Consider the following 20,149-nt stretch of genomic DNA (forward strand, 5'->3'; position numbering starts at 1 on the left):
CAATACATTAGCAATATAACAACAATATAACAGCAATATAACAGCAATATAATGGCAATATAACAGCAACATAACAACAATACGACATTAAAATAAGAGGAACACTGGTGTAACACATCAGAATCACACTATACAGATCTACTACATCAAATAGAAAATCCCAAGTTTCAAGATTCACATATCCAGACCAATCTAAGTGCAATTGGTACAAACCCAGATGAATGAGCATGGATATTCAACAAAACCTAACCCAAAGCAATTAAAGCCAAAACCAATTTCACACAGACCCAAACAATCAAAATGTAACCCATTTCACATAATCCCACTGATATTAAAAGAAAATAACCATCAACCCTACCTTTTCGAGGTCGGCAATCCACTACTGCTTCACGGTTGCAACCAGCTATTCAGAAGACATACCTAAAGGGAGGGGTTCGCGATTCCAAACAGAGAGCAAGACCGAATATGGGGAGAAAGAGACATAACGAAGCTAGAGAGAGAAAGAGCTGCGGTATGAGAAAGAGAGCAAAGACAAAGACAGAGAGTTGTGCTACAGAGAGAGAGAGCCAAGAGAGACAGAGAGCTGCGATAGACCTATACCAAAGAGAAACAGAGCTGTGCCACAGAGAGAGAGAGAGAGAGAGAGAGAGAGACAGAGCTAAGAGAGACCAAAATTTATGAACTTGTGATAAATCAGCAATAAGTGGACAATAATGTTATATTTATAGGTTGTAGTTTTACAAAAATTGGGAATGGGTGGTATTTTTAGTTAATATTAACAAAGGGGTGGTAGTGAGGGTCATTTCCCAAAAATAAAAGCATATATAAATTATATATTAAACAAATTGAATAATATTTTTTTGATTTAAAATATTAAAATATTTATTTGTTATTTGTTACTTATTAGTGGTTACTTTAGTGATTTCATAATGCAAAATTCATTTAACGTTGTATTTTATGAAGCCCAGGCCCTTTTCTAAACCCTAAACATAACTCGCAACCTCTCTTCTTCTTCAATCCTCGTTTCTCTCTCTCCCTCTCTCGCCTCAGCGCCATCGTCATCTCAACCAAGACCTTGGAGTTCCAAAATGGCCTTTTTTTTCTTCTCGACTCCTGCACCCGCCTAGACAGCCTAGACCGCCTAGCCCGCCTAGCCCCCGCCTAGCCTGCCTAGCCCCCGCCTGGCCAGCCTAGACCGCCTAGCGCCCGCCTAGACCCCTCTTAGCCCGCCTAGCCACCACCTAGGCCGCCTAGCGCCCGCCTAGGCCATTTATTCAACTCAATTAAATGCTTTTTATGAAATAGCCTTTCAGGTGACCTTAATTGCTCAAGGGGATGTTCCTCTGTCTATTGTAATGACGGTATGCACAACTCTTGGGGCAGTAGCCCAGCCTCCTCTACTAACAAAGATATTGGCAGGGACTTACGTCCCTGTGGATGCTGCCAAACTATCAATCAGCACCAAGCAGGTTAAGTTAAATATAACAAACTTCAGTAATATTATATTATCCATCAGCTGGGGCTTATGGTCTCTATTCTGTCATCTGTAGGTCGTTGTTGCTCCAATTTGTTAGGTTCTTATATGCAGAGTGCATTTCCTGCAGTGGTTAAAATTGTGATACCTTTTGCACCACTTTTCGCTGTTCTAGCTGCATCACTGCTTGCATGCAGGTACATTTGTTGTGCATATAAATATCTTCTAGTTACTTATATGTAAAGTATGATTGTCTTGCCTGTGGTTCCTTCCAAATGTGCTCTCTTTCTCAAACATACTAGATTTTATTTTGTGGGCCAGTGTATTCTCTGAGAATGTTGTCCGTCTCAAAGCTTCAATGGTTGCTGTAACATTGCAGGCTGATCTGTCTCTAATGGCTCATGCTCAGACAGTGTTATCTAGAGTGAAATTAACTGTACTTTGAAAAAACATAGTATTCATAATCTGTAAGCAACAGTTGAGAAACTATAGTTTGCTGTCGTTATGACTTCATAGCCATAAAAGCTATTGTAGTAAGAAGGTATGTATTCAATCTTCTTTGTCTATGTGGATTTTAATTGGACATATGAAGATAGAAGCTAGTTTTGTATACGAGCATTGTTGGGAGTGTTTGCACTCATACAAATATTCTTTAAGGTTGTGGTGCGGTGCCGGTTTGTTTAGTTTGTTTTGGAGTTTTTGCTGTGCAAATGTGCAACTTGAGGAGTCCTTTTTTTTTTAATTATTATCAAGGAGAGTCTTAATTTGCAGGTATATATCAGCAGCTGTTTGCGGTTTTAGAGAAGCACAAAGACGAGCAATATCAATTGAGGTATTAATCAAATTGGTAATAAAGATATAAAAATTCTCTTCTTAAACTTTATTGTAAGTCCATAGAAGATCTTCATTGTTTTATGCTCAGATTGAAATGTCGAAACTTTCATAAATTTTGGTGGGCATGCAACACTAATCCTTCATTTACATGTTCGACACTCGCAGAGTGCAGGTTGGTATGCAAAATTCTTCTTTGGGTGTGGTTTTGGCCACTTCTCATTTCACCTTGCCCATGGTTGCATTACCCGCATGCAGCATTGTCTGCTGTGATTATGAATATAATGGGGAGCAGTCTGGCATTCTTTTGGAGATATGTAGATCCTTTTGACTCCAAGGAGACTCCTACAGATGAGGTTAAGTGACAACTATAGCACCCTTTCGAAGTTTTCCCTAACCCGGTAAATGCCATTTCTAAGTTTCCTCGCATACTTATGGAGTTCAGATTCTTTGTTTTTGTTTGTTTTTGTTTTTTTTTTTTTGTTTTAAGGTGAAGATATTGTTAACTAATAGTCTAAAAAATGTCGTTTGAGGCCACACTGACACTTCAAATATAAATAAACATCCTATTTTGTCATTAATATGTTATATGTACCTCTAGAATCGCATGGTATTTTCCTCTAGCATCTTGTGGTGCCTAGTTTTGAGCCCGATTTGAACTCTTCAACTGAAAACAGTATAGCCGTGCGGCTATACGCTTTACATGGATACTAGTGTCTTTGTTTCCTGATTTTTGTTTATCGATAGTTTAGAGCATTTTCCATTACAATTACGCCTTTACACAAGTCTCTATTGTACCCTTGTGAATTTTCACTTTTCCAGAGTTAATAGCCTTATAAAAAATTTAGTATTTTCATGTTTAATACTCGTATTTTACACGTGCGTACGTATTTTTCATGTATAATACACTTGATTTTTATAAAATTTTCAATAAAAATAAGATATATTAAAAAATTTAAATATATAGAGTATATATATCAAAACTAGCAAATTAATATCTATAAAGTATAAACTAATGCAAATAGAAAGGTTGTTTTTTAATAAATAGTATAGCCGGACGGCTATACTATATTATAAAAAACTAGTATAGACGGGCGGCTATACCCTTTTGATTGGGCACTGTTGTGTCAAAACTTGTGTCAAAATTATAGTGCCATGGCTCCACTTCCACACACACACACACACACACACAAAAAGTAGTAGTATCTATCTCTTTAGTACCCTCTCATTGCCACTGGCTCATAGCTGCTTAGCTAGAACAAATATGTTATCGGAAAGCTTATTGACCATTGATTCAATATGTAAAATGTTACTACTAGCGTGTGGATGATGGTGAGGGTAAGGGTGAGCTAGCCATTAGAAGGGAACATGCATGGTTTAGTTCCCCCAAGTCTTCTCAATAAGTTATACAACACCAAACTCAAACTGTATATATATGCTCTGGGTTGGGACCGCCAAGTAAACAGAAATAATTACCTGAGCCTCTAAATGGCTTTCAAAGCAAATAGAAGTCTTTACCACAGTCCACAGTATCACATAGAGATTCAAAATAGCCTTTAAAGTCGAAATAGACATCTAGGACTACACATAGTAAATATCACACAATGGTCAAAAACGACAAAAAACACATGCTCTCTAAAGAAAATGAAAATTCTATACTGGTTTCCCATATCACTAACTCGCTAAGTGCATATGATTGAATTGACTGTAATTGCATACCTTATAACACGTGCACATTGCAGTGGCATTTTAGGAGGTCATTCCTCACGCAATTTCGGAACTTCATGAATCTTTGTCCCAAATCTAAAGCACTTGCGTTCATTTGTTGAAAATGCTTTAAAAGTTCTAGTTCATTGAGATCCCTTTCACTATAAGAACAAGGTTTTTGAGGTTGAGGCAATCACCCTCACCACTTAGCATTAGAACTGTAACTGGCATGCTCGGCCTATCTCCAGGGTTACGTTGCACACATAAAAGACCTACATTCATGAAATAATCTCACAACTTCATGTGGATCACCTGAGTCCCCTATTGGTGTATCAAGCACTTCAATGAACCGGCCTTCCGTGTATAGCATCCATGCCTAAAAGAATTTATCAAAAGTTCAAAATCATTATCCATACTTAAAAGAAGAAACAAAAAAAAGCAATGAGTAAATCCTATGTTTCTCTTCCCACTCACTATCTCTAGCACCAACCCACCAAACTACTATAGACATTGGATTTTATAGAGTAGAACCCATTAATTGCATATTCTGAGGATATGTAACCATTGCAAACTAGTCAATCAAGAACTATGTTCATAAGCAAATCAAGTATACTATATGTATGTATTGGTTCTTTTGTGATATATACTAACTATGTTGCAACCACTTTCTTGGTTTTTATGAGCACAAAATAATTCATAAAAATTAATTACAATTTGAGAAGTAAGCTATGAAACAAATAATAACTAAAAACTAATTAGTAATTATATTGATTAAATAAGACTAAGATATATATTATTCAATTAAAAATATTAAAACATAATAATTACTATTTGTTAAGTAATAATTACAAATAAAAGTAATTAAAATAAAGCAAAGATATTGTTTAATTACAAAAAAGAAAATAAAAAAACATAAAGAAACTAATTTTATATTCCACAGAGCCGCCCAGGCCGCCTAGGTGCCGCCTAGCCCGGTTTGTTGAAAATTTCCTTGTGATTCTTTATGTTATCAGCTTGATCTTTCTTCTTCTGTTGCCTGCGTCAGTTCTGGTCAAGCATGGAATTGAAAATTATGGTTGATGTTTTCTGCTAAAGATCAAATAGCATGCGAAGATCACCTGTTTGACCCTTTTGTTGAGAATTTCGTACTGGAAATCAAAGTCCACTTCGGGTAAGTCCTCAAAATGCTCAAAATAATCTTATTCTGGTCTATTTCTTTATTGTTTTTACAAGGAAATCTGTATCTTATTCCAAACAGAGAAAGAAAACCTACGTGAAAGAAGGGCTAGAAAGAAAACAGAGAAAGGAAAACTATTTCTTTCTTCTTTTCGTCTTCAAAGATATCTTGTAGAAAACCATCAAAATCAGACCAACAATCATGACATGACATATGAAATCAGATTACATTCAGCCCAAAACTCTGTCCAATCAGCATGAGTTACCCCAAAGTAGTCTTTGAAATGCTTTAACATACACGCCCCAAGAGAAGCTAATATAATATTTCTGTTAGTTTTGATACGTGAATGTTGTGTTGTAACTTTCAAGTTTGTGGGAGTCTTTTTTGTTGTGTGTGCATTATGCATCGAAGATTATGCATCTTGTGAATGGGAAGTGCGGCAAAAGTCCACTGATAACATGCTATGGCTGCTTTTCTTTTCTAAGTTGGTAATATGCCCTTGCAGCAGTTATTAGTGCTTGATTGTTGCAGATTATGTGTACTTGGTTTCCCCTGCATATTACGCAAGAATGAAATTTTCCTGCATCAACCATGGCTGCATATATGAAGTATTTCTTGATTCTATGAGCTGGGGTTTACAAATAACCATGTACTTATTATGCTGCCATCCTTTTTTGCTACTTTATTTGTTTACTCATATTTTGGATATCTAAAATTAGTCGTTTTCCTATTTATTTATTTCTTGTTGTGTGTGGGGGCGATAACTCATAAGTAGAGATATTGGTATATGAAGTTGGGGCTGGGGATGTGGGAGATCATGATGGCGAATGTCAAAAGTTCGCTTTTACATACGGATGATCTTTGTCTCAATTTGGCTTGTTGTGCCTTAGCATGGAGCTAATCTGAATTACATTACACGTGTGCTTCAGAGAAAACTGATCTAACACGAGAACAGGGAAACAAAATGGTTGTATCTTTCACGGGGAAACGACTTGATATATTACATCACTGTCTTCCTTCAACTATAACTGAACTAGATCATGCTCTAAGTGATGGCGTAAGTAGGGGTGGAAGACAAGCATTGGAGTGGAGAGCGCCAATTGCTAAACATTTCATTGAAGAGTGGGAATGGCAGTTGTCAATTTTGCAGCATCTTCTTTCGTTATCTGAATGCCAGTGGCAGTGGAAGGAGGCATTAACTGTATTACGTCCCGCACCATCTAAGCTACTTAACCTGTGAGTTACCAGCCTTTTCTTCTTTGGGAATTTATATGATGATCAATTGGTTCTTGTGCATGAATTGCTTTTTGGATATTGGTTATAGATCACTGGTTTGCAAATGGTAGTTTATCCTGTAAGAAAATGGTAGTTTATAACGATTATAAACTATAATGATCACCCAGGCCAAACAAAATATGACCTCATTATTCCAAATGATAGAAATAGATGCTGATATTTGAAGATAATAGTACATAATCAGTTAATATGAAATTGCTGACATCTTACTTTCTGAAGGTAAATATTATAATTGTTCTTATATGTCTCAGTTGCATGCAAAGAGCAAAGTATGACATTGGGGAAGGAGTGCATCGATTTTCGTTGTCTGCAGAAGATAAAGCTGAGGCCCAGCCAAAAGGAAGATCTGGAATTACCATTATTTGACTTGGCCGCTGTTGTTTGTGCAACCAATAACTTTTCAAACAACAATAAACTTGGAGAAGGGGTGATTTCGGATCAGCCTTTTAAGGTAAAATCAAATATAGTCCTCCCTACAGTTAGCTTGACAGTTTCCACATGTCATTTGGGTCAGGACTATGGATACAAGTCGTATATTGTACGTTCGCAAAGTATGGAGTATGGATTTTGGTCATCATATATGGCTAATGGATTTCAGGGTACACTGAAAGAAGGACAAGACATGGCTGTGAAATGGCTCTCAAAACATCCTAGACAAGGACTCAATGAGTTGAAGAATGAGGTTACACATATTGTCAAACTTCAGCACAGGAATATAGTGAAGCTTCTGGGATGCTGCAATCAAGAAGATGAAATGAGCTGATCTACGAGTTCATGCCTAACAAAAGCTTAGACTTCTTTATTTATTGTTTGACCACTCAAAAACCTTCTTCATTAGTTCACTTCTTTTTTTATCACTTATGGTACTTTTGTAGTAGTTTATTATTCATCTACTAGTCAGTCCTTAGTTAATCTCACTAATAGCCGATGGCATGGTAATGGATACAAACTGGGATGGCAATCAAGTTGTATAATGTTCTATTTATCGTAAAAACTCATTTACCCATGACTAGAATCCACCTCATCAAGTTACCTTATCAAGCTCAATATTGATTTATTGTAATCTTTAGATTCCCAAAATACCCCTACATATTTGAAATTGTTGTTTTCTCCATTGATTATACTGAATATACTTTGAACATATTTGCTGCAATTCAATGTCATTAATATTCAAATGTTGATCTACGAGTTCATGCCTAACAGAAGCTTAGACTTCTTTATTTTTGGTTTGACCACTCAAAAACCAAAACCTAAGAATGAGAGAATGTGAGGAGAGAGGTGGGGGAGGTGGTGGGTGGTACCTAGAGGTGTCAAACGGGTTGTGTTGGGCCGGTCCGGTCTATTTATTGTCAACCCATTTAATAAACAGGTCGTGTTGGGCCCGCCCATTCAGGAAAATCATCAATCCCGGCCCGAGTCTATATGGGCTCATGCTGTGCTCGTGTCGGGCCACTAAACGGGCCAATATGGGTCCACGACAAATTTGACTTATGTATTGCTTTTTTTGTTGCAATTTTTTTACAACTTTATTTAAATCTTTTTTGCAATTATGTATATACTAATAAGATTTATTATTTGTTAAAAAAAGAGGACAATAACTTAATTTAAAGTACATTTAAATAGAAAATGGCTAGATTATTGTGTGGGTTTTAAAAATTGAAACTTGAAAAACAAAATCATTATTTTATATATAAAGAAAATATTAATTTTAATATATATATATATTATTAGAGAAAAGAAATAGACTTGAATTTGTAGTAATATTATGTTTTATTTTTTCCTAAAACAAGTATAATTTAATATATATGGGCTTTAAACGGGCCGGCGTTGAATTTCGGTCGACTTGGCCTGACAGACCTGGTGGCTCGGCCCATGATGGGCCAAAGGTAGTCTCGGTCCATGACGGGCTACGGGCCAGCTCAATCCATTGGACTTAATTACCTCGTCCCGACACGACCCAAAAATACGGGCCATGCGTGCCTTACTTAAGCGGGCCATGTCGGGTGACCCAGTCTGTTTGACACCTCTAGTGATAAGGTGCAAGTGATAGATCTTCTTAGGAGTGAAGAATAGAGAACTTTTCAAAATATGGAGGTTTAGGTTTAGGTGGGGGTTGTGGATGGCAACAGCGTTGAACTAAGAGAAAGACTTAGAGGGAGAGAGAGCTTCAAGGGGGGGAGAGAGAGAGAGAGAGAGAGAGAGAGAGAGAGAGGTTTTCAAGTGGGAAAGACTTCAAAAAAGGAGAAGGGTGGGCTACTGAGAAGATTTCAGATGGTAAGGTGAGATATTTTTTTAGAGTTGGAAAGATGAGGGATCGTGGTTTTTTGGTTAAAGGGCGTGGGGTTTTTAAGTGAATAAAAATAAATTGTTTTACTAGGTATAAATTATTGGGCACGATTTAAGTAACGAATATATATATATATATATATATATATATTCACCACCATGTATGTCAAAAACATATATATCAGGCACAAATATTGGTTTTGGGAATCATGTTGTCACATCTGTCAAATTAAGACACAATTGTTTGTGTCTATGAAAGTAAAATCATTCACTTTTTTAAAAAACTTGTTAGATAGCACACAAATCAATTTACACAACTGATTGAGCACGATTAACCGTGTTCAATATAAAATTGTATTTATATCAACATATTTGACATAATTATTTGTGTTTTATATGAAAAGAACATAAATATAACTTATTTGTGCGTAATGTTAGAAAAGACAACACAATTTTGTATTTTTTCTCTTATGATCGTGCCGTTTCATCAGTTTTGTAGTAGTGAATAAAAGGGTAGGGAGGATTAGAAAGTGGCATATCCTTAAGAAAAGGCATAAAGCACTAAAATAAAGGGGTTTAACGCACGTTTTCAGAAGCTTAGATCCCATCATACACAAGAAGTCTTAAACTGCTTTTTCTCTTAAGGCACTTTAGTTTTCGTTCTCTTAGTTTCAAGACAAGAAAAGAGTAAGGAACGTTTCTTAATCCCTCGGGAGACCTAACTCCTTAAGAATCGAGAGAGCGTTAGTGCGTCACATCCGTGGCTCACTCTCTCCCTTGCAGTTGGAATCTCGTAAAATCAAGGATTTTCTCAAACATTGCATTCAAGATAAAGTAATGCCTTCTTGTCGCAAGTGAGCAGACGATTTCTCCCTGACATCACAGAAGACGATTTTCTGCATATGGCTACTTCTATTCTTGGGCATCCCGCCTCAAATAGACTAGGCTCCTTCATTCATGCCTTCTCTTTATTATTAGTAAGCCCCTTCATGCCTTTTCTAGGTTACTCTTTCCGCTCTAAGACTAGTGGAAGAAGGGGCAAGAGTGGCTTCGCTCCTACACCTTCCTACACGAAGGGCTGCTCTTACTCTTAGGAGTTCTCTTTCCTTGTTGCTAGAGTTATTTCTTCTTAGTTATTTCTCTCCTAGTTATTCTCCGAGGACTGCATTTAACCATCTATGAACTTCTAAGACTGATTCCTTTTTCTCTGATCTTTCATGCTTGACTCTTGAATTCTGTAACAAAAGAAAAGAGATAGGCGCCTAGATAATTAGTGGTTTAGCTGTATTGCTAAATCAGTACCTTCCCCCCTACCCTCTACTCTAGTATGCTATTGACTTCCTTCTGTGATCTGCCAACTACAATACATAGTTCCAAGGGAATGAAGATAGGGCGTTGTGCGGTAACTAGAAGTGAGTATAATAAACCTTCACGCCTGCGACTTTTATTGATATTGATGAATGCGGGGTAAGGACTCTTATTAGATAGATGTGGGCTAAGGACTGTGTTGATGAAGCTTTCGACATCCTGGAAGGACAAGGGGCATCGAGAGGTTGAATCCATAGTAAATAAGATGGCATAGACATAGAATGGGTTTTTGGACAAATGCCAAATGCCACATAAGAAGCTTTTATTGACCTTTTGCCTTTCCTCCGTCTTCGTCACCTGATGACTTTCCTGCTTTACTTTGTCGGCTTTGGTAGGGTGGTAGCATGTCCTTTAGCAAGGCTAGGCACCTTCCTTAAAGGAGGCAACATCCGATCTTTAGCATCCTAGCAAATCCCCAAATCGCGAGTCCGGGCATATACTTTTTCTTTATCCTCGAGAATCCGACAAGAAAGAAGATAAAATAAAGTACATATATATGGGCAAGATCCATATTCCATTTCTAACAGTTCCTTACTTTCTATTCTCTAATCTCGTATGGCAACTTTCAGTCTCATCTTGATTTAGGACATTGTTCCTATGCCTCTTTGAAGTGAAGCCTTTATATCGAATGATTCAAGACATTTGATTTTATAATAGAAATGAGAGGACAGCCGAATTGACATAAAATAGTCTGAACTTGTTGATCAACTCTCTTTGTTCAAGGTCCTACCTTAATCGATCATGCGCTCACACTCGATCATGCGACAATCGATCTGTCCATCCGACCCCATTCAGGGGTGAGGTTGTCCAATTTCAATTATGCGCTGTTGACATCTAGTTTCCATTGCGGTGTGAGAGATCTTCCTTGGTTCTAGTCAAGTATGGCAGCTTGAGGTCTCCTATTTCACTTTCAGAGAGAGGATAGAGATTTCAACAAATTTACGGTTGTGCCACTGCACTATGATCATAACTTCTTCGTTAAAACTCCAATTTGAGCCCACTACATATCTACGAACTCGTTTCGACGCGCTCTATGCAACAGTGCTACTTAAATCCACAAAATACACACAAATTGACAAATGACTATTGTGACCTTACCTGAGGGCAAAATTGTAACTTCTCAAATAAATAAATTACATAAATTGTTAAAATTGGGTCGGGGTGTCACGTACAGTCAGTTGTAGTTTATGTTTTTTTTAATAGAAGAAAAAATTATATGTTTTATGATACATTATATTTTTATTTGAGGAGGAATATGAATCATATTATAAACGGCGTGGTTTCAAATTTTCTCCAATTCTCCGTATTGTCTCGACATCTTGTTCTATTAATACTTTAAACCTAAACACAAATTGAAATTTATACAATCTCCTGGCATGTTCCTTATGCTAGACTCATTGTGATAAATATTTCTCTGAATTTTTTTATTAAAACAAAATGTGAATAGTTGGAACTCTAAAGAAGTTATCATGCACTCATACTTCGGAGACATCCCGCCCAAGGCTCAAGCCCAGCTTGTCCATTGATATCACCATCCTCACCTAGAAGTTTATAAATTCAACCTAAGAATTTGATACTAAGCGAAACTCAGATTATAACCCCACTACTTCAAACAAGATGATTTGATACGTTTGTACATTAGACATTTATCAAACCAAGACATGATAAATTGTTTGGGCATGCCCTGTCGCATTCTTGTAACCAGGACTAAACATTGTCAGTAGATTTTCCAGCTACATGAGGACACACCAAATTTTACAACAATGGGAGGGAAAAGGACACTTAATATTAGAAGGGAGATTGGACTTACTGAAGCTTCAATGAAGTTTTAGTTAGTTTTACCTTTTTTGTGTACATATCTACTAATGAAGGGAGATCAGATTTAGGTTTCCATCCTCCAAATAGAGATCCCTTCAATGTTCTTCCAGTAAGAAATATTCCATAATGAGCTGTTACCTCCGGCTTCACTTTTGGCACACCAAGTGTAACTGTCAACCCCCATCCCTTCAAAGAAACGCCAGATACAAATTAGTGTGAACACCAATTATTTGAGATGCTCCCCTAAGCTTAGCACCCTGTGCAACCTATCATACAAGAAATCATTACTGTTTAAGTCATGCCGCTGTCATATTTGAAAAGTGAAAACTGTTAACAAGTCTCTGCACTTACAGAAGCCTAAAAATATGTCAACATATGTCAGCAACGTTTTTCCTTGATCAAGAATTGCAATTACATATGTATGTGACTACGTGCAGGGGCATGTGAGGGCTATCAGATTCCTTTTCTTCTGCTCCTCCCTATCCCCCATCACCTCCAAAACAAAGGAAGCCTTTATATATTATTCTTTGCATTTTAATTGTGAAGAAACTTATCATGAACGGAAAATTCATTCCTCTATTACAACACGAACACAGACAAACACCGACATGCATACGCGAACCAAATTATTCTCCTGCTTCATGTGATGATGTGAGGGAGAAGGTAGAAGATGCTCTTTAAGGAGAATCCATGTTCAGTAACCATCAAGGGGTATCCATAAATAATCATATTTTTGGTATCAACATACATAGATAACTTTTTTCAGTGAGATGAACAGTCAGTTGATACTTAGCTCCTGATAGGTCTGAATTTCGAAAAATTTAAACAGGATATTAATTCATGGATAAGTTCATTACTTTAAACCAAGGTTTACTTCTTCTCAGTTACTTTAATGACTAATCTTGAACAATTGTTTTGCAAGAAAATTAATCCATCCGGAAAGAAGAAAGCATATCTGGCAGTGGCACAAACAAAGTTTTAATTTTTCTTGGTCAGACAGAAACCATACGTAGTAGTTAAATGAATTTTCCTAGCCAGATAATGATTATTTTCCTAGATGTTCAGTAAGTAGGAAACAAGAAAAAAAGAATTGAAGGAAAAGTAATATTGTTTTATCTCTATTTGTGTTGAAAAGAAGAAGAAAAGAAAGGGAGAAAAGAGGAGGACAAAATAAGAAGAGGAGAGTACCTGAGACTCCCAGGCAGTGATGTCACTGCGACAGAGAGAGGTGCAGGCGACTTTGATCCTTATCTCCATTGCCTGAGGCGGATTCACATTCACTTCCTCTATCACCAAAGGCTTTCCAGCTCCCCATGCCACCACAGCTTTTACAATTAAAAAAAAACAAAAAAATACATGATTAATAACTATAATTAATCAAGCACCGAATTAAATAAAGGTTGCTGGGTTTTCGTCACTAAAATTAACTGAATAAATAAGAGAAATAAAATAAAAAAGAGGGTGGGGGGATTCTAGAGATAGAGAGAGAGAGAGAAAAAGGAAGAGCCCAAAAATCAGGTATTTAAAGGGGGGCAGAAGGGCACTTGCTGTATCTCCAATGGTGATCTACTCACCACCTAAAGGAGAAAAGGAGACGAACGAACAAGCGCACACCCTTAAAACGCCTCTCTCTCTCTCTCTCTCTCTCTCTCTCTCTCTCTCTCTCTCTCTCTCTCCAAGATGGTCACTGGAACCATATTCCTTTGAATTCTGCTAACCAAGTGGAGCCTTTGCTTCTGACGAAGACATAAGAGCAACCAATTGCACCACTAAGAGTATATCAAAATGCAAAAACTTTCACCATCTAGCATGTACTCAATCATCCATATATACAAGGGGAGAATGGAGATGATGTGGCTCATAGAATCAAAGCACGATAGGTTAAACTTGTTAAGCATATATATAGTGTGATCATCATATTTTGCCAGAATTGAAAGCTAAGTTTATAGAACATCTGTTAGACCAGCCATGCTATATGGGACCGAATGCTGGACGGTTAGAAAACAGACATATTCATTGTTCCAGTAGGTACATATTCGCCAACTGTTACAACCAGCACAGTGATATGCACACCTCTATCTCTGTTTCTCTAACGGCATATTAGCCATTATTAGACACAAATTGTTAAGAGATCAGATTAAAATATTTGTCACCTTCTGAATCCTTCAAAATTGGAGATGTTTGCTGAATAATCTTTGCTATCCTTCAAAATTGAAAGGTCATTGCCTCAACCTCAAAATCCTGGTTTTTATATTGAAAGGGATCTCAATGAACTCGAAGTCGATCCTTCTTCTAAAGCATTTTCAGGTAATGAAGTCACAGTCCTTTTACACTCATGGAGGCCCGATAAATGATATTTCATGTTGGTGTGTTAATCTGGTGCTTTTGAAGTCAGTTTGAAAAGTTAAATATAATTAAGAGATTCCCAACCCATGCGTTAGCAAATGCACCCTCTAATTTTTTTTATTTGTTTTCTTTGGAGTTGAGGTGGAGTTCACACAACAGAAACACAGATGCTGATACAAGAACAAATATAAAAGCTTAAATGAATTAGATTTTTCACTTGAGGTGGTGTAATATTTCAATGTTTTTTTTTTTTTCTCGTCTTTGGTGGGTTGGTTTTGGGTTCCTATGCAACAGGAGGAGGAGACAAATCTTTCTTCTTCTTTTTTTCTCTCAGCAAACAAGAGGGCATGATCAAATGTAAAAATCTATAACAGAAATGCAATATCCAAAGAATGAAAAGCAGTCCAACCAAGAAGAACCATCAATGGATGAATATTGAATGCATAAAGATTTATCAAGTTTCAAGCAAGAAGAACCAAACCAATCAATCTATTGCTTAACCAAAACAGAAATAAATAGTCAGAATTTGAGATTGGGGCCTAAAAACCGAACCTTGTTTTTGGCAAGACCATAGAAACTCCATGATAGGATAGATTCATCATTTCCTTCCACTGAAGACAGACACCAAGTCAGCAAATTTTGGATTTTTTTCTTCTGCGTCATGCCGTCAATGCGAAGAGAGAAGATAATAAGGTGGAGTTGGCAAAGGGAGGAATTGTCGTCGTTATCGTTGGTGTGGTGAGGTGAGCATGTCGTTTGGGAGAGAGCCAAGAGAGAAGAGAATAAGGCGGGAAACAGGGAGAGGAATGGAATCTCATGATCTCTTCTTCTATGGACCTGAATTGTGCTTGTTTCGGCTTCCCAATCTCAATCCCAAGCTCAAATTTGCAGCTAAACTTCTTCAATTTCGGGTTTCAGACTTTCAGTCAATCGCAGTGTTCGGAAAATCGGCCTAGGCGGGCAGCTAGGTGGCTAGGCGGGCGGGCCTCCTAGGCGGGTTGGGTCTTTTTTCGGTGTTGAACCTGGAGGACGAAGCAGTCGAAATTGAAAATCGAAGCCTGAGTTGATAGAGAAGCGAAATGGCTGTGACTGCGTCTGCAACCTCCGTCCTCTGCGAGTGCAAGCTTCGTGTTCGTTTGGATTATATTTAAAGCGTATAGCCGATCGGCTATACTCTTAAAATATTCGAATATATTAATATTTAAAGAGTATAGCCGATCGGCTATACTCGTAAAATATTCGAATATATTAATATTTAAAGTGTATAGCCGATCGGCTATGCTTTTAAAATATCCGAATGTATTAATATTTTTAAAGTATCCGAATATATTTAGAAAGTACAGCCGTATGGCTATAACCTTTTAAATATACAATTTTGTCATATCATTTTAGGGTTTAGGGTGGGCTAGTGTTATTTCTTCAATTATTTTATTTATACAAGCGATATTGGGGAATGAGAATTTAAATTCTTTCTGATACCTCCTATTCTAATGATTTCCAGCTATTAACCCATTGGGCAAGAATAAAAAATGAATTTTATTTATAACAAATAATACAGGTTAAACCCATAAATAACAAAAATAATAATAATAATAATAAACGGTATCCGCCAACATCACCAGATCTTTGCATCCGTGCAACAAAGTGACAAGACCATCCTAATTGACTTTTGCACCCTTCAAATTTAAGTACTTGATATTAGGCATCTCATTCTTACATATGAGATATATATTAGTTCGCGTTGTATTCTATGCATAAATATAAAGTTACCCATAAGCTGAAGCACTCAGGATATTGTCGTGAAGGCATCATCGCTTCCACACCGAGAAGTCCCTCAAGTCGTCTTCGATCTGTAAAGAGATTCTATCATGCATCAAAAGCTCAGATCGGTCATTTGTACTTTAGCCCAGCTCGACCAAGAGGTAAAGTCCCCATACGAGAGTTTTGTGTGGGGGGTTGCATCTTTTGGACAACTCCTTCTTGGGACCTTGGTTCCCTTTATGCCCGTTTACATTTTGTGAATTTGGTATGCCGGCTGCATGCCAAAACTTGTATATGTTGCTTGTGTTTGTTATAGCAAATACCAATTGGATCATGTTTGTGAAAAAAGTGGGCACATCAATGTGCACCTAAACTGAGGCAAAAATCCAATATAATCGTATGCAATTCCATGCGCTTGCCAATCTGAAACTTGACCCATGCATATGCAATGTCTTTGGGTTTCAAAAATAGAAATCCATGAGATTCTGAAGGTGAATATGAATCTACCAATACTTCATCAACCAACTCCACACCCCTCCATTCCATGGGTGCCATGCCTAACAAAATTTCATGTATGTTGGCCAGAATTGTTAAACTCTGCTGCATTTAGCTTCATATAGGTTGCTTAAGCTGTATGAAAGATACGATTTTGCATTAAGATTTAGAGTTTTGGCTTACATAAGCTAGGAAGCCTATATGTTGGTCATTGGAATAGAAGCTGGTATTCTTTTTGCCACTAATAATCTCCAATTGCAAGAACCCGAAGCTGTAGCCATCAGATTTTTCAGAAAACATCCCGCCCATGGCATACTCCGGAGACATATAGCCCCATCACAATCAATCGAGAACTGACGAAACTGCTTCTTTGTTTATAGTCTTGAGAAAAATTATACCATAAAAGTTAAATCTAAACGCCATGCAATGCAACTAATTTTTAGTTAATTATGAACACAAACAGAAGGGAATTGGAGTCGGTTAGGGTTTTAAATTGAACTGCTAGTACACCTCGATTTACCAACATGTTAATCCCAATATTCGAAAAATCACTATACAGTAAGGGGGCGGCAGGCAAGGGCCTAGCGCCTAGAATAGTAATATGCGAGTGCCTGTGCTTTTTTTAATAAATTATTAAGTATTATAAATTATAAATTTATACCAAAATCATGAAAAATAAAAGCACATATAAATTATATATTAAACAAATAGTATAATATTTTTTTGATTTAAAATATTAAAATATTTATTTGTTATTTGTTACTTATTAGTGGTTACTTTAGTGATTTCATAATGCAAAATTCATTTAATGTTGTATTTTATGAAGCAGGCCCTTTTCTAAACCCTAAACATTACTCGCAACCTCTCTTCTTCTTCAATCCTCGTTTCTCTCTCTCCCTCTCTCGCCTCAGCGCCATCCTCATCTCGTCCAAGACCTTGGAGTTCCAAAATGGCCTTTTTTTTCTTCTCGACTCCTGCACCCGCCTAGACAGCCTAGACCGCCTAGCCCGCCTAGGCCCCGCCTAGCCCTCGCCTAGCCTGCCTAGCCCCCGCCTGGCCAGCCTAGACCGCCTAGCACCCGCCTAGACCCCGCTTAGCCCGCCTAGCCACCACCTAGGCCGCCTAGCGCCGCCTAGGCCATTTATTCAACTCCATTAAATGCTTTTTATGAAATAGCCTTTCAGGTGACCTTAATTGCTCAAGGGGATGTTCCTCTGTCTATTGTAATGACGGTATGCACAACTCCTGGGGCAGTAGCCCAGCCTCCTCTACTAACAAAGATATTGGCAGGGACTTACGTCCCTGTGGATGCTGCCAAACTATCAATCAGCACCATGCAGGTTAAGTTAAATATAACAAACTTCAGTAATATTATATTATCCATCAGCTGGGGCTTATGGTCTCTATTCTGTCATCTGTAGGTCGTTGTTGCTCCAATTTGTTAGGTTCTTATATGCAGAGTGCATTTCCTGCAGTGGTTAAAATTGTGATACCTTTTGCACCACTTTTTGCTGTTCTAGCTGCATCACTGCTTGCATGCAGGTACATTTGTTGTGCATATAAATATCTTCTAGTTACTTATATGTAAAATATGATTGTCTTGCCTGTGGTTCCTTCCAAATGTGCTCTCTTTCTCAAACATACTAGATTTTATTTTGTGGGCCAGTGTATTCTCTGAGAATGTTGTCCGTCTCAAAGCTTCAATGGTTGCTGTAACATTGCAGGCTGATCTGTCTCTAATGGCTCATGCTCAGACAGTGTTATCTGGAGAAATTGGGGTGGTTATTCTTTCGGTGCTGTTAGTACATATTGCTGGTTTCTTTGTAGGGTAAGTTCCCTTTAACTGTTAAGTGTGTTGTTGTGGAAAAGCTCAAGGTAATGTACACATTTTTTTCCAGTATGTAAAGATTCACTCTAATTTAAGCTCAAAATTTTTAAAAAAATTACGTTTTAGCCTTGTATTAGTGTATTATTACTGTTTGATTTAGCTTCAGTCAAGTTTGATATATAAATTATAGAGTGAAGTTAACTGTACTTTGAAAAAACAAAGTATTCATAATCTGTAAGCAACAGTTGAGAAACTATAGTTTGCTGTCGTTATGACTTCATAGCCATAAAAGCTATTGTAGTAAGAAAGTATATATTCAATCTTCTTTGTCTATGTGGATTTTAATTGGACATATGAAGATAGAAGCTAGTTTTGTATACGAGCATTGTTGGCAAATATTCTTTAAGGTTGTGGTGCTGTGCCTGTTTGTTTAGTTTGTTTTGGAGTTTTTGCTGTGCAAATGTGCAACTTGAGGAGTCTTTTTTTTTTTATTATCAAGGAGAGTCTTAATTTGCAGGTATATATCAGCAGCTGTTTGCGGTTTTAGAGAAGCATAAAGACGAGCAATATCAATTGAGGTATTAATCAAATTGGTAATAAAGATATAAAAATTCTCTTCTTAAACTTTATTGTAAGTCCATAGAAGATCTTCATTGTTTTATGCTCAGATTGAAATGTCGAAACTTTCATAAATTTTGGTGGGCATGCAACACTAATCCTTCATTTACATGTTCGACACTCACAGGTTGGTATGCAAAATTCTTCTTTGGGTGTGGTTTTGGCCACTTCTCATTTCACCTTGCCCATGGTTGCATTACCCGCATGCAGCATTGTCTGCTGTGATTATGAATATAATGGGAAGCAGTCTGGCATTCTTTTGGAGATATGTAGATCCTTCTGACTCCAAGGAGACTCCTACAGTTGAGGTTAAGTAACAACTATAGCACCCTTTCGAAGTTTTCCCTAACCCGGTAAATGCCATTTCTAAGTTTCCTCGCATACTTATGGAGTTCAGATTCTTTGTTTTTGTTTGTTTTTGTTTTTTTTTGTTTTAATGTGAAGATGTTGTTAACTAATAGTCTAAAACAATGTCGTTTGAGGCCACACTGACACTCCAAATATAAATAAACATCCTATTTTGTCATTAATATGCTATATGTACCTCTAGAATCGCATGGTATTTTCCTCTAGCGTCTTCTGGTGCTTAGTTTTGAGCCAGATTTCAACTCTTCAACTGAAAACAGTATAGCCGCGCGCCTATACATGGGATTTTTTATATATAAAAATAAAGAGTATAGCCGCGCACCTATAATGGGGTCTATATTTATTTATAAATAGTATAGCCGTGCGGCTATACGCTTTACATGGATACTAGAATCTTTGTTCCCTGATTTTTGTTTATCGATAGTTTAGAGCATTTTCCATTACAATTACGCCTTTACACGAGTCTCTATTGTACCCTTTTGAATTTTCACTTTTCCAGAGTTAATAGCCTTATAAAAAATTTAGTATTTTCATGTTTAATACTCGTATTTTACACGTGCGTAAGTATTTTTCATGTATAATACACTTGATTTTTATAAAATTTACAGTAAAAATAAGATATATCGAAACTAGCAAATTAATATCTATAAAGTATAAACTAATGCAAATAGAAAGGTCGTTTTTTAATAGTATAGCCGGACGGCTATACTATATTATAAAAAAACTAGTATAGACGGGCGGCTATACCTTTATGATTGGGCACTGTTGTGTCAAAACT

The 20,149-nt window shown here is 37.0% G+C and overlaps 1 protein-coding gene and 2 pseudogenes across 3 annotated transcripts; 2 read left to right on the top strand and 1 right to left on the bottom strand.

Annotated features, from left to right (window-relative positions):
* The first annotated feature begins 929 nt into the window (after positions 1-929).
* On the top strand, positions 930-4,586 carry LOC148915406 (putative sodium/metabolite cotransporter BASS2, chloroplastic; annotated as a pseudogene).
* Positions 4,587-11,746: 7,160 nt separating this feature from the next.
* Positions 11,747-15,387, bottom strand: LOC148915407 (alcohol dehydrogenase-like 6). Of its 3 annotated transcripts, none has more exons than XM_089041522.1 (3): positions 14,856-15,387; positions 13,146-13,282; positions 11,747-12,143 (listed from the first exon to the last, which is right to left on the bottom strand). In XM_089041522.1, exons 1-3 carry the CDS (start codon positions 14,884-14,886, stop codon positions 11,946-11,948), a joined length of 366 nt encoding a protein of 121 aa, XP_088897648.1. In that variant the 5' UTR covers positions 14,887-15,387; the 3' UTR covers positions 11,747-11,945. The 3 variants fall into 3 exon arrangements, 2 of the variants coding, with proteins under 2 accessions (XP_088897648.1, XP_088897649.1); XM_089041523.1 differs by having other exon boundaries at positions 12,010-12,223; XR_016122037.1 differs by lacking the exons at positions 13,146-13,282; positions 14,856-15,387 and adding an exon at positions 12,309-12,618 and having other exon boundaries at positions 12,010-12,223.
* LOC148915408 (putative sodium/metabolite cotransporter BASS2, chloroplastic) lies at positions 15,383-19,346 on the top strand (annotated as a pseudogene).
* Positions 19,347-20,149: the final 803 nt, after the last annotated feature.

This window comes from Prunus mume, linkage group LG7 (genome assembly GCF_029339155.1).
Source record: "Prunus mume cultivar Tortuosa linkage group LG7, ASM2933915v1, whole genome shotgun sequence".
Lineage (NCBI taxonomy): Eukaryota > Viridiplantae > Streptophyta > Magnoliopsida > Rosales > Rosaceae > Prunus > Prunus mume.

What these genes read in the sequence shown, in the direction of transcription:
- LOC148915407 (XM_089041522.1), bottom strand. Translation starts at nt 14,886, where the DNA reads ATGGAGTTTCTATGGTCTTGCCAAAAACAAG. An exon ending in ATGGTCTTGCCAAAAACAAG is followed by an intron (nt 13,283 to 14,855) that starts GTTCGGTTTTTA and finishes TAATTGTAAAAG; the next exon opens with CTGTGGTGGCATGGGGAGCT. An exon ending in TCACTGCCTGGGAGTCTCAG is followed by an intron (nt 12,144 to 13,145) that starts GTACTCTCCTCT and finishes GTTTCTTTGAAG; the next exon opens with GGATGGGGGTTGACAGTTAC.